Raw genomic sequence first — 15501 nt, 5'->3', positions numbered from 1 at the left:
TAGTATATCATATAATTAAATATAAAATTTTAAAAAATCACAGAAAAAAATGTTTAATGGTCATGATTCACCAGGACCCTGGATGGCTTGATTCTAGGCTTAAATTAATTGATATAAATATTTTTGGAAATGTCAATGGAAAAAATGCATTGAGTATTTTGCAGTGGAACCCGGAAGTGGCCGCAACTGCGATGCCCTATAGCCATTTTACATCAAGGTGCCCAGATGTCCCCAGTGCCCACCTATCCTATATCCACTAAGATGCTAATTACATAACAGACTTAATAACATAAAGACTGATCTCTTAACTTAAGGTAAGGTTACTGGTCTACCTCTTCAAAAGGGAGCGATTATGGCCAGAGCCTTGATCTATGGGACAGCAGTGCAATCCTGCTGGAAGGGCAGTCTTGATATTTGTGTTGCGAAGTAGAGCCCAATACTACCAGTCTGGGACTGCTGAGGATTCCAGTGGGTGTGCACCTTTCATCTCCAAAGCCATCGCTCAGGGTAACAATAAGGAGGGATACCATTCCTTTTGAACTCACCAGGTGGGGGCAGCAACACAGGCATAAACTGAATCGGTGGACTTAGGGTTGTATTTTGCATTTTATTCATGCACTCCTCTCTGTCAATATATAATGGTAAAACCAATGTCAGCAGCTTTAATAAATATGCAGAAGGTGCAGGCAGGTTTACGTGGCTTCTTTTACATTTTAATGGAAAAAGCTGCCAATGACAGATAAAGCTATTGATTGAAAAATGGAAAAAGATTCTATGGTTCCTGAAGCATACCAAAGGAAACATTTGGGAGTGATCTAATCTACAAATGCCCTTTAGAATCCAATCTTTCAAGATGTATTTGATTCAAATAGCCGACAGGCAAATTGTGTCACTGACTCATCATAAATGACAAGACTGCATGAAAAATAATCATGATATGTTCACATTTATTGTGCAGACTTTTATATACATACATTTTATACACCTAATTTACATAAAACAGAAATAAATTAATTTGCTAGTGTTCTGTAACTCATTCTGTTCTAGTGATGACACTGTTAAACATATCAGATAAAAACATCACATTTCTGAGTGACACAGGTAAGTGACAACTTAGTACATGTGACAATTCAATTTAGTCTACTATCAGTTAGTGTTTACATATTACACATACTATGTAGAGAAGCCGTTTGCAAGATTTTACGCGTTTAACCATCTCTAGATGGTTATAAAATTGAGAGGAATCAATACATGAAGCTCATCTGTGAAAACCCAGTCATCAAAGAGTCATGACTACAAGGCTTTCAAATGATAGTGTGTAAGACCACAACAAAAGACAACAATGCAGCTTGAAGCTACAGCCGTAGGAGTCGTCTCTCCTGGGGGAGGCTAAGCAAGTGACACGTGTGTGTACTGATGGCAGTATTTTCAACACATATATTTTAAATACACACATATTTCCCCACTTTGTTTTCATTTCCGTTTTGTGTAATTTGTTTAAAAAACTTTCCACCAAGGGATAGCATTTTCAAGGATTGCACAGCAAAAACGTTTTTTTTTTTTAAATGAAGGGCCACTTGAACAGCTCAATGCTGTTGTAATAAGCAGAGGAGAAAGAAAATCAAAAACAACTTATAATGCAGCCCTACTCTAGCACTGCATCATAAGGCCTCAAATCAGTGGTGTAAGTACTTGTGTATAGTTATAAAGATACAAGGATCACACTCAACAAAATCAGGTTACCGGTAGTTTCATTTTTTAAATTTGAAACCATGCCAAAATGAATAAATGTTTTCGGCCCTCCGGCCATCTGTAAGTACTTACACCAGTCTGATTTGATGGGTTTGGATGTTTTTTTAAAAACGGTTTCTTTTAGCATTTGCAAGGAACAACTACATTTGTTTCATTTAAATACATTCCTTTCTGCCAGTGTCTATTGATACATTTGTGACACCAGTACTTTCAATTTGTAGCATAACTTTCATTTGTTTGCGTATTTGATGAGGTTATCTAACTTAAGCTAGCAGCAATGGCTAAGACAGAGTGGCCACAGAAATGACATCTGGGGTTTCTTAAAAACTTACAAACCGCATCATTCATATGTTAGAGATGAAATTACTATTGTGCTAAATACTTATTACAAATACATACATTGCAAACATAAAATACAGTTTCTCACAAATTCATCTGTTCTTTATAATAATAAAAAAGTAAATCTAATGAGCAAATGCGCAACTTGCTTTAATAGAGTACATTTTAGTGTATGCAAACAATAAAAAATATATTACTTGGTTCAAAATGTGGCAAAAAAGAAAAGAAAAACGGAAAAAGGAAAATGTAAACTGGACATTTGAGAAATTCTCTCAAGGTTTCCCCTCTCCCACAACTGTAAATTAAGGGAGACACCAACTTGCTCTCGCTTCTTTAACCTCAAGCAAGTGACAGGGAAGTATAATCTACTTTTGCTAGCTTATAATAGATAAACACTGATACTAACTAGAGTGACATGCCTTATAAACACTAAACAACACATCAAATTGGAGCCTCCCCCTTACCACACAGAAGCACATACAGCATCTACTATGATACATTAACAGGTCTTAGCACTAAACTGCTGCAAGCAGCAATTACCCCATTGCTATAACTCTAAGCTAGTAAAACATGCAGCTTGTGGTGAGTTCCTACAGTACAATTCAGTGGTGATGGAAAATGCCTATGTGCAACTCACTCAGATGAAAAGTCCAGAGTTTGTGATTACTGTTAATATTACACCCATCAACAGTTATCCATTTTCAGTATGGCTGTGGTGTTCAGTAAGCCTGGCACCAAATCCCGCCTGACTCTGAGCTAACGAGTGGCAGGCAGCCCAATAGCTACTTTTCACCACACAGGAAAAGTCTGATTATTGCACTCAAGCACTGCACTTGCAAATGATCATGCAGAATGTATGAGAAACACCACTACACTCAAATCAGTGGTTGCTCACTATGTGACAAATGATCGCACGCTTCTTTGGAAGACTAAAATGCATTGTTTGGGTGTTGGGGACATACAACTATGTGACAGGACACTTCAACGAGACTATTGTGACAACCTAAGTTGGGCAGGAATCAAGACAGAGTGAAGGGCAATGATCCCTTTCAAAAAGATAATCAGAAGTAAGTTCCATGATTGAATTACCAAATACGGTTAAAAAAAAAGGAGTGTTTGGGTAAGATAATAATTTCACTGAAGAGAAAATGGGATTGAATATTGTCATTAAATCAAGCCAAGTTAGCCAAGTTGCTAGGTTCATGGTAGTTAGTGATATTACATCCACTTCTGGCATTCCTAGCATAGGTTCTGTTAAAACACAAACATAGTTCATAGTGACAGATAAAATAAAAACACCAGGGTTCATTTTCTTGTAATGGAGAGAGCTGCTAAAGAGAATTACAGAAAAAGAAAAAAAGAACAGCAACAACAAAAGAGAAGAAAATCATTGCATTCTCACCCTTTCCCCTCGATAACAACTCCAAGCACTAGACCAGAGACTAGACAAGTGACAGGATAAGGCAAAACAATGAGCAGGAAGGGAGAATTAGAGAGAGAGAGATAGAGGCGATACATACAAGTGAGAGGGGCTGTTGGTGCTCATTGAGGAGTGGATTAACATTCTTCCTGCTCAGGGGGACTGAGAGCCTGACCTGTAGCTCTTAAAGCTGCCCAGCAGACTCTGCACTCCCTTCTTGACACGGCGAGCCACGGAGTCAGCAGGGGGAGTGGGCAGACAAGAGCCCAGACTGGGGGGTCGCGCATCCAGACACTTCTGGTATCGCAGCTAAGGCCAGAAATCACACAGACACAAACACACCAACAGAACTCAGATTAACCACTGTAAATCTATCATGTCGCAACACGTTGCTTACACATAGTGAGCTTGTAGTTCTGCTATGTTCGCGCCAGAATAGGACGCTAGGGTTCATTTGGTTAAGGCCAGTACTCTTGTAATGATGAGGGCCTGATGCTCTAAGAATGGCACAATGGAATCTAGATCATTTCATTAAGTGAACCTAAAGAAGTCTATAAGAAGTTCCATGTGCTCCTGTACTCTCCCATTTGATAGATCAAGGCCTATTACAGTAACAAGATTCAAGGCCAAATACAGGGTTTTTTCAAGTTTATCAATTGACAATATAGATTGCATATGGCCAGATTTTTTGGGGGGCAAATACAATCATACCTCTAGGTGGGGTGTTTAGCAGTGTTCATTATCAATGAACCCTACACCTTTAAAGTAACCAAAACCTTTGGACGCAAATAATTGGTCAAATTCAACAACAGAGAAAGTAGCTAAATGTGTGAACGGGTATTGATTATTTCTTACAATTGGCAATCGTAGTAGCAAATACTTTACATTTAGCATTTGTGTCATTGACATGACCAAGTCTCTGTAGTTGTTGTTTTGCAACCAAATCTCCTGAAATGTGCATGTTCCAGTCAGTGTTGATTTCGTAGACTAAAACTATGACGAAAAATGTTCGTCGACTACCTTTTTTCATTGACGAAAAATAAATAAAAACTAAGCTATGATGACTAAAACTAAATATATTGACAATTTTTTCAACAAATAAAAACTAGACTAAAATGTGAGGGACTAGTGGAGAAGAGATCCAGAAGAACTAAGACAAGTCATTTCATGTTTGGTCGCGCTCAGGTGTTGCACTCTGAAAATAGCAGATCTACAAGCTCACAACGCGTCACAGTGCGACGTGTTGTGAGCTTGTAGATCGTCTATTTTCAGCATGCAACCAAGTGTAAAATCAGGCATTACCACGCCATCAAGGCCCGCCAAAATACATTTTAGTTGACTAAATCAACTGTACATTTAGTCGACTAAAAGCAGACAAAAACTCAAACATTTCAGATGACTGAAATATGACTAAAACTAAATGGAATTGTATTCAAAAGACTATGACTATAACTAAATCAAAATTTGCTGTCAAAATCAACACTGGTTCCAGTCCAGCCATGTTCGCTATCATGAGTAGCGGAGATCTTAATGTACTGACATTGAGTTGATTCTTTGGAAAACACATGTCAGTCTGCTTGGATCAAATAACACACGTTGAAAGAGAGTTACGATCACGTGGTCATAAATATCTCAAATCACCAATGCATATCAAACACAAATCAGTCCATCTCTCTTTTTTTGTTTTTATCTCATGCAGTAACTGACACCTTCACTCACCATGCAGGCAGCCTGCACAGCCTCACTCAGACTGGCGGCGTTAGGATCACACCAAAACATGTGACATATGAAATCACTGGGACCCTCAGCCATGATGAAGGCAAAGGTGCGGACGTCCTTCCCCACGCCCATAAAAGACAGGAAACGCACCCTGCATTCTGACAGCACGTCCTCAGTCTGTGAAAAAAAAGAAGTAAAGAATAAATATGGCGTTCATTTATTTGGGATGCAATATGGAGATACATGGTTTATGCCTTACAGCAATATTTCTTGCACATTATGGCCTTGGGAGATACATTATATTACGTAGTGTATAGTCACCTGTCTTGCAAGTATGGTAAGAGTAGCAGGGGCGACATTGACAGAGACAGGAGTCCAGTCATGTTTATCTTTGCCATCCATTGCTTTCGCCAGAGCAACGTTGATTGTTTCCATGCCTGAGCAATGCACAGGGGATAAATACAAATGAAATTATAGAAACACAGGCAATATATGTTTACATGGTCAACTTGCTCACTTTTACGTGTACATCCATGAAAGCCTTTCAGATCCATTCGATACTTACCTACTGGCTTAGCCACACACTCATTACCAAGGTAGTACACATGGAAATGCTGGAAGAGCTCATTTTTGGGGACAGGAAACTCTGTGGTAGATCATATAATAGGGTATGTTTGTTAAGATTGTTATAACGTTGGAACAGATGTATAGTATTTACACATTTTAATCACTTACTCTACACATTTTGTTGTACGCTAATAGCGAAAACAGCCAGTCGACAAGCTCACAACGCATCGCAACCTAGATCTGGTATTTATACCAAAATGTTGGCCTATTTTTGGTCGAATGTTTCCTGTTTGCCTATTATGACATGCCCAGTGGTTCGTGTGGTTATGAAATATAAACTAACTTGGTTCCATGCATGTCGGTAACGATGCAAGTCATTCCATTTATATTGGCAAACGTTATCTGAAACTCGGCTAATCAGTTAAACCGACGGGTCGGATTAGCCAATTAGGTATTTATGCTGGCTTAGCGGCACAAACGTGACATGACGCTCCACCAATCTCCCTAACACACAGAGAATGTGTGCGTTCTCCTCAGACCCGAGGGATGACAGATACAAATATTTTGGTTCTCGGAAACCGTTGGTCCATCCAAATTGCCATTCGGCACTGTACACCTCGCGGTCATATGAGAAAAGTATGAGACCGTACAGTCGGACACTTTCCGAGTTACGCCGGCCACAGAGTGAAAGACACCACAGAGATTTGGTAAATTATAGTATAGATATTAAATTGTGCAGGGATGAAAGCCTTGCCGTACCTTCAATTGGGATGCCCAATGGTTTACAGGGGTCGGAGTTCAGCCTACTCAGACCTGGCTTGGATGCCTTCCTCTCTGTCATTATCTGAGGAGAGGTGGAGGGAAAACAGGAGGGTTCAGGAGGAGTTTATGCTTACTGGAACAAGAAATATGTGAAAACACATAATTACAAATTACACACAAGTAAATGACAAAATACTCAGCATAGGTGGCTGACCTTTGAGCACATCTCATGCAGGCTGGTAGCAATGTTCTTGGCAGGTGAGTCACAACGGAAAACGTGACACTTGAGGACTTGGGTCAGGTTGTCTCGAGCCACATATGCAAAGTCTCTGCAATTGAAACGCAACACAAAAAATATTTTTATATACATACATCGCACACTCACACACACATACATATATAGTATAAATATACTGTATGTAGCGACATGGCCATCAACATCACTTGAATCAAGTACAGAAACTAGTACAGAAACAACAGGCAAATAATAGTACAGATGCTAGTACAGGTACCACAAGCACAATAATCCACTACTATAAATAATAACTGAAGTATACCTTTCCCTGTAAATGACAGCAAATGCAGCATGAAAGAAAAAAAGAGTTAGGTATCAGAAAGTTGGACAGTTATTATGTAAAATGAGTACAGACAGTATTTTGAGGAGCATCTGCAATACTACACATACTCCAGCAGAGAGCAGTAGTGTATTGTGGCTGGGGCATGACTGCAACCAAGGATTTCAGAGAATATGAAGCGCCTCTGGTGTGACTCATAATGACTACTACAGCTGGCTATACATAGCCTACATTTTAAAGCAAAAATAACCACTGTGTTCAGATTTGCCAGGAAAGAATTACTTTATCCAGCAGTTTATGATAGGCACCGTCTATAGTGAGGCAATTTAGGATAGGATTAATATATCTGTAAATGATTAATACAAACTGTGTCTAATATTTCAGTGCAGGGTATAAGTTCACAACCAGCAACAGTTACTATACAATTCCTAAATGAGTGGCTCCAGTAGCTCCTAATTATTATACTTTTCTTTTAAATGTTACACTTTGCCCAGTAGCCTCTATTTTTGGTTGGGTGGAAAAGGTGATCCAAACTACGGATAACATTTTAATAATATGTTTTCCTATTCCTAAACCATGAACATTGAACATTTCTATCACATAGAAAGTGTAACTATTGTATCACAAAAAAAAGCCATTACTAAAATAGAAAAGAAAGCATTGTGGTCAGACAGTGACTAGCCTTGGTCTCCATTTGACCACATCCTGTGGACACACTGACCTGCCATTGTCTCTCCCTACACCCCACACACGGATGCTGGCAATGGGCTGAGCATGCAGCAGAGTTTGGCCCAGTGGGTCAATCAAGTTCATGGTGTCATTCTCCAGCACCATGCGCATATCTTTACCCTGTGAAAAAAACACACACACACACACACACACACACACACACACACACACACACACACACACACACACACACACACACACACACTCTTCTTATAATGACTGAGCATACTATAACAAGATAATCAAATACAAAAATAAAATATATACTGTAGCAAGCTCTTCCAAAGATCCTGTTGTAAAACTTATTTAGTTATGGATCATTAATATCTTTACTATTATTGGCAATAGTCTTGAATCAAACAGTGGTGCATCAAAAAATAACCAATAGTATTGTTTTCTTTCTTTTCCCCCCTTTTTCTAATCATGCCATTATCTAAAGAAAACATCTCAAAGCAGTTTAAGAACAAAACTAAATAATGTGAATTAGTAATCAGTACTTTGCTGCATGACCTCAAAAGAACCTGGGAAGTACTTAGGCTTTACGTGGACAGGGTGTGTCAATTCACTTCCTGTGTGGCGTGCAAGGTGTGAATAAACAAGAATTCCACTGCCTGCAATGTTGTGCCAGCTGTATTGTAAGCCGCATGTGACAATAAAACCCTTGAACCTAAACACTGGCCACCTGCCAAACTCTGCTACATTTTTGGAGTGGCTTGCTCTTTCAGCAGTAAAAATAAAATAAAGGTTTTCCATCCCCTACTGAAGGAAAAACACAATCCCTACCTCTCCCCAGATACCAGCTGTGTCATGGAGGTTGTGTTTGTGATAGGACAGCTGCCTGATGCAGTTGTTCACGGCGACACTGCTCTTTCCCGGTGCCAGGTCCTCCTCAGACATCTCCACCCAGCCCAGAGAGCGCACAGCGAAACACTGGAATGGTGTAGACGGGCAATGGAGAGGGGAAAGGGGGAAAACAAGCCAATTAGGAAAAGGGTGGAGGAGCAGATGTGTTGACAGGCGGAACAGCCAACAGACCACCCTCTTCCTGTGGGAGTAGTGCATTAAAGTCTGGGCATCTATTAGCACTAGTCTTTATACCTTAGCCTCTAGGTCTGTGCAGAGTGGAGCAAGCTTTTCCTCTTCCTCAGACTGAGAACAGTTGTAGCTAGAATGACAGAGAGAATGATGGCATAAAACTTGTTCTGAGAAACAATATATATTTGGTTATTTCATTTGATAAGCTTAACCAATGCCTACTTCAAGTTAATGGATGCATAGCGCAGAGTTGCCCCTTCAAACTCCTTCAGGCTTTGGTCAGAGGCCCCTTCTTCACCCTCCTGCAAATATAACACCAAAACGTTAGATAAGGACGTCAACCCTTGCCACTATGTTTGAGTAAAGGATCACGGCAAATAATCAAACTGAGACATATAGCCACGGCTTATGAAAACATGATCATAGGCCTAATCAGGTGTCATATAGAGTTATAAAACATGGCGAACAAAAATGACCACAACAAAGACAGAAAGACTAGTATATGGGACCACATTGGCTGGAACAATCTCCCTGATTAAGTGTCTATGTGTTTTATATTTCCATTTAGAAGTATATTACATTACTGGCTTAGTGCCTCATTATTTCCAAGGGCTTGTTCCCAGCCTCACAGTGCTTTTCTGCTAGAAAAAAAGACATCTCGTTGACATATTAGAGCCTAAATCTGCCTGCAGCTGTCCCTTGTACAAGGCAACACAAATTACAAAGAATGTTTAAGGGCATCAAACTAACTACCCAGTACCCAGAGCTATAACCTTTGTAGATAGCCTATTTGAAGAGCATCTAGCATTGACATCTGGAAAAATAAAACAAAAGAAAGGCATCTTCAAATGCCGCAATTGCCCACCGGCCGCCCCTTTGTAGTAAAGGCAGGCCTTAATTAACAGTGATTTTCAACCATTTTGGCAGAAAAGGTCTTTGGATTCATAAATTCATTCTGACCAAACTGTCACCGGTCTTGATACAGTTATTAACAAAGGCATCACTACAGTAGAGGAGTGTGAAGGGCACTGTCACCCTTAAACTTAAATCATACAAAGCTCTATTGTTAAATTAATATATTAAATATATAATCATAAAAGCTGATATTTAGCAACCTAAATGCCATCCTTTTGAGCAGAAACAGGACACCCTTGTCTAATGGGTTTAATGGTAAACTATTTTAATTTACATTGCTCATCCATAAATATCAGCTCACTCACTTAAGTAAACTAATTCAGTTTAGACTCACCTTCCACAGCTCCCCTTCACTAGTTCTGTCATCTGGGTTATCAAGTTGAAGCCAAGACTCCTAGAAATTTTACAAAAAGGTGTTATTACTGCCTTTAGACAGTTTTTAATATATAAAAATGTATAACATTATAGAAGAAAAGGTGTTAGACCTCACCTCAGGTTCTTCACACGGTGTGGTCTCCAAGGACATACTGGAGGACATGATGGAGTCCCCAACTTTGTCCAGTGGTGAAGGAGGTTCCCACTGGGTGGTGCCAGTGGGTATGTGCCAGTAGTAGGTGCCTGATGTGTCTCGCACCCGCATCCAGCCAGCAGGTAAGTCTGTGTCTGTCTCAAAGGCATTGGAATCCCAGAATGACTCTAAAAACACCAAGAATATGATGTCACAACTAAGCAATAAGCATCATCCATTTGGAAGTGCTTCTGAATCATCAGACCCTTGAACTAGAAAGTTCTACCATTGTCATCATATCACAACTATCAAGAATGCGGACACCATTCAAAACCGAATAGAACGTGGCGGCCGGGTCCATTGAGTTCAATGGAGAAGTGGTGCCATGTTATATTTGGTTCCTCAAGCTATGTGGATGCTTACATATTTATTGTTGTAGTTGGCATGATTGGTGTGGACAGCCCTGTATGCTTTGTGTCAACAAGATTTTCGGAGGAAAATGTCATTTTTGTCAAGAGATAATTGTTGAATAGGTCATGACATGAAGTATAAATTAAGTGTTACCGTTAACTACATGCTACACACTTATGATTGTTTGTAAGGTCACTTGGTATCTTTATTCTTGCCTCTGTGGCAGAATATAAAACAAAGCACCTTAGCTTGGCTGATGATGTGTGCAGTGCAACACTCATGCTGTACCACAAAATTGACTTCCTATTTCAACTCAGCATTTACATGGCCTATTCTATTCTCCTTACCTCTGTTGCCATTTGGAGAGCTGTCATTTGTGCTGTCCTGAGACAGTGCTGACCAGTTAGTTTCCTCATCACTTGGTGCCCCGTTCACATTGGTGAACAGGAGACAGGCATTCCTCCCCACAACACCTCCATCTCTCTGAGACTCCATGTCACTCGGGTCTTCTTCCAACTCTTTCTCTCCTGCGATATCATTTGACGCCTCTTCTACGTCTTCTCCTGTTGTTTCCTCCTTCTCTTTGTCATCTTCTTCCCTCTCTTTGTTTTCTGTTGCCTCCAGAGTGTCGATGAGCAGTGGTTCGTTGAGGATGTTCTTGGACTCCTCATCATTGAGGCCTGGGGTTGTTATTACAGTTTTGGGAGATTTGGTCTTCTCCTCGTTTCCCTGCTGATCTTCCTGAGTAGTGGTGTTCTGATGAGGGAAATCCTCCTGGTTCCCGTTGGTGATATTGCAGTTGAGGTCCTGTTCTTGCTGGTTCTCGGCTACTTTCCGCAGCTGGTTCTGGCCTTCTTTGAGCCATTTGGTATTGTTGCCAGTGGTGTCCTGGTCGCCCCAATGACTGCTGTCATTCAGCTTGTTCTTCAGCTCTTCGTCTTGCCTTTGTTTATTGACTAGATAGGCCGTCTCGTCGTCATCATGCCCACCCATGGTAACGTTACCATCAAACAGCTCTGAAGGAAAGAAGTAACACAAGTAACATTCATTAGCATTTAGGCTCAGTGGCAGATATCAGAGAGAATGAACTTGTTCGAGTGTGTGTGTATCACAGCCATACAGTTAGTATGTCAATTAGTCAAGTCAACTAATTAGCAACTGGAGTCAAGAATTAAGCAGTGGTGTAAAGTAACTAAGTACATTTACTCAAGTACTCTACTTAAGTACAATTGAGGTATTTTTACTTTACTGGAGTATTTCCAATTTTCAATACTTTTACTTCTACTCCACTACATCTCAGAGGCCAATATTTCACGTTTTACTCCACTACAATTGTTTGAAAACTTTAGTAATTAGTTACTTTTTAGATTTGTATTACTAAATATACATTAACCACTAAAGGTCTATATATATATATCATGTATCACATAGCAACGCGTTGTGAGCTTGTAAATCTGCTATTTTCCAAACATTTTAGTACTTTAACTTTTGGTACTTTAAGTATATTTTTATGCCAATACTTTTGTACTTTCACTCAAGTAACATTTTTAACACAGGCCTTTTACTTGTATTTTGATTTATACATTGTGGAATTGCGACTTTTACTTAGTTAAGTAAAATATCTGAGTACTTCTTCCACCACTGCAGTTAGTTTAGTATTAGTATCTTCCTGATATGCGTATGAACGTTGTTGACTTCGTGTCAACCACGAATACAACCGTCTCTCGTCTTGCAGTGAAGCCTTTGGCATTTGTTTTGATTTTGAGGTCAGTCGTTATGAGCAATGTCGTCGACCAACGGTATCAAATCATCCTCAATTAGCTTTAACTGAGCACTTAAAAAACCAAGATCCAGAAACAGAACCAAACAAAAATCCCAGTTTAGGTTAAAAACAGGGCGGCTTCAGGCTACAAATAACGGGCACCGTCCGCCATCATCATCATCGTCATTCTGGCTAACGTTAGCTTCTTAGCTATAGCTAACGTGCACATTCCGACCGATAAAATCCACAGTATTCGTGATGTTCTGAATACTGACACGATAAGTACGTTGGTTTCAACTTACCAAATGTCAGACCCCGTGTTTTTTAATATATGTTCGGATATGTCCGCTACATATTTCCATCAATCGAAGGAGCTCATTTCTTTTCCAGATAGTGTTGCTGCTGCTGCTGCTATGGGGCTCGTCTAGTGATGGAGGAGCGACCTGCGTCACAGCTCCGTCACAGCCTCAGCCAGCCCACAAGTCCTGAAACATGACTGTCGTATCATGGCAGTCATGGCGCAACTTCTTCCTGGTTTTGGAAATGTCTCCATTTACAACCCGTACATCTACATAAACGTTCACATTTCAAATATAAAGTGTTGACCCCACGGCCATTGATGTAATAAGTTGAAACGCTTGGGTACCTGTATCCTCCGTATTGTTCAATAAAAAGCATTTTAATCCGATCGGTGGCCATTTTCTCATAGAGTTAAAATGTAACAGAGTGCAATACACCTCTCAACCGATAGGGCCACGTAGTTGAAAGGATAATACCGGTAAAAGACATTTTGAGAAAATGGCCACCAATCAGATTAAAATACGTTTTATTGAACAATACGGAAGATACGGGTACTTAGACTCAGGCGTTTTAACTTATTACATCCGTGGTCGTGAACAAGCACTTTATTTTTGAAATCTGAAAGTTTATGTAGATGTACGAGTTGTAAATGGAGAAATGTTCAAAACCAGGAACAAGTTGCGCCATGACGCTTGTGACAGACCAGACGAGCGTCATGTGAACCATGATGATGGGACAGCAGCCAGCGGTGGAAGTAGTACTCAAATGTTTTACTTAAGTAAAAGTATCAATGCTGCAATGTAGAACTATACTCTGTTTACAAGTAATAGTACGGAATTCAATATGTACTTGAGGAAAAAATATAAAAGCATTGCATTGGTATCCAAATGTACTTAAAGTACCAACAGTAGGAAGTACTCATTATGCAGAATGTCCCATTTCACAAGTTTTCAAATGCATTATCAAATATTTTTTTCAAATGTATTAAAATCTTTTGAAAGATGCGACGCGTTGTGAGCTTGTAGATCTGCTATTTTCAAATGGCCGAAATGTACATATATGGGATGAAGTGGTTAATGAATGTGTTGTTATAATAATCAAAAGTAAAAGTATCATATTTTCCTCTGAGATGTAGTGGAGTAGTAGAAGTAAAAGTACTGAAAATTGGAAATACTCTAGTAAAGTAAAAAGTACCTCAAAACTGTACTTAACTGTGCAGTACTTGAGTAAATGTACGCAGTTACTTTACAGTGTAAAGTAACTAAGTACCACCACTATGGCTTTGGGCAGTAGTGGTGTAAAGTTTACACCACTGCCCAAAGCCACAGTGGCAAATCACAGCAGCACATCCAGACCGTAGCCTTGGATCGTAGCCTTCGATTCTGTCATTTGTGTATACAAATGTCAAAATAAATCTATGACAGTCTTGATCCAAGGGCAAGGCTAATCCATATCCAGCCCGATGCTACAGTGGGACAGCACAGCCAGTCCAGTGCCACAGTGTGGGACTTTTACTTTACTTTTATTACATTATTCATATTTGTCCGGGACAGTGCACATTCATGAATATTTCAAACAATAAACATGATGTAAATGTGCCGGATTTAGCCATAAGCACATTTCCCACTGTCCAACATGAATACTCCACAGCAACATGACAAAACTGAAAGAACATACAACTGCCTAAAAACTAATTTTGAGAATACCTAGTTTACCTAGTTTAAACCCAACTAAAAACATGTTTAACCATTGTTTTAGTTGTATTTTGAAAGTAGAGTAGCAGCAGTAGTAATAGAGTGACTGGGAGGCTATTCCATCGTGGGCTTCCCTTGATGGAGAGGACATTCTGTCCAAAAGTGGTCTGCCTACGATGGACCTCACAGTCCCCTCTGGTGTCTGACCTAGTGCCACGTCCGGTATCTCTCCTCCTGTGGATAAAATCACACTGGAGGATTGATTGATTGAAATTTTTATTAGGCAAAAGAATGTTAAACAACACAGTTACATTTATAATGCTTTTGTCTAAAAGGTCCGGCCAAAAAAGTCTTTGTGGGCTTGTTTCCGTTGGGGTCCTTGAATTAATTTCATAGACATATATAGTAGCAACCAAACAGTTCAAAATCAACATAAGAATACAGAGGAAATAATATATACCATTATGTACAAAAAAGGCATGAGAAAATAAAAATATATATACAAAAAAAAGCATTAGAAAATAAAATAAAAAGTATGTACCAAAAAAAGGGGGGGGGGGGTCTACAGGGAAACTGGTACTAGCTCCTCTTTAGGCCTCCAGAAAGATGAGTTTTTAGGGCTGTTTTGAATGGGTCCAGCGAACTGCATTTTTTTGAGGGATGGGGTTAGACTATTCCATTCCTTGGTGGCTGTGTTATAGAAGGAGAATTTGCCCATGTTTGTTTTATGGGTGGGTGTAACCAGATTGTTGTTTACGCTCCCTCTAGTTTTGTGACTGTGGGTGTCACTAACTTTTTTGAGGTACTTATACAGATATGCGGGTATCGGGGGCATTTCGGGCAAATCTGCATTTACAATTTTGAAGACCAGTCCCATTTTTAGTTGTATAACCCTGTCTTCCACCCTGAGCCAGCCTAGGCTGGCAAAGTGAGTGGGAGAGAGGTGGGTCATGGGCCCCAATCCGAGAAGTAGTCGAATCAGTTTGTTTTGGGAGGTTTGAAGCTTAGTCTTC

At 39.8% G+C, this 15501-nt stretch overlaps 1 protein-coding gene across 1 annotated transcript; it reads right to left on the bottom strand.

Annotated features, from left to right (window-relative positions):
- Positions 1–930: 930 nt before the first annotated feature.
- Positions 931–12917, bottom strand: apbb1 (amyloid beta (A4) precursor protein-binding, family B, member 1 (Fe65)). Its single transcript, XM_084065125.1, has 14 exons — positions 12797–12917; positions 11080–11748; positions 10304–10509; positions 10148–10207; positions 9121–9200; positions 8962–9028; positions 8647–8793; positions 7856–7983; positions 6774–6888; positions 6557–6641; positions 5796–5876; positions 5552–5667; positions 5231–5407; positions 931–3820 (listed from the first exon to the last, which is right to left on the bottom strand). The coding sequence occupies exons 2-14, from the start codon at positions 11723–11725 to the stop codon at positions 3665–3667; spliced, it is 2064 nt and encodes a 687-aa protein (XP_083921251.1). The 5' UTR covers positions 11726–11748; positions 12797–12917; the 3' UTR covers positions 931–3664.
- Positions 12918–15501: the final 2584 nt, after the last annotated feature.

Source organism: Gymnoscopelus microlampas, assembly GCF_963454915.1.
Source record: "Gymnoscopelus microlampas genome assembly, chromosome: 8".
NCBI classification, from domain to species: Eukaryota; Metazoa; Chordata; class Actinopteri; order Myctophiformes; family Myctophidae; genus Gymnoscopelus; species Gymnoscopelus microlampas.
Note: the sequence above shows the minus strand (reverse complement) of the source record. Positions and strands in the feature narration are given on the sequence as shown.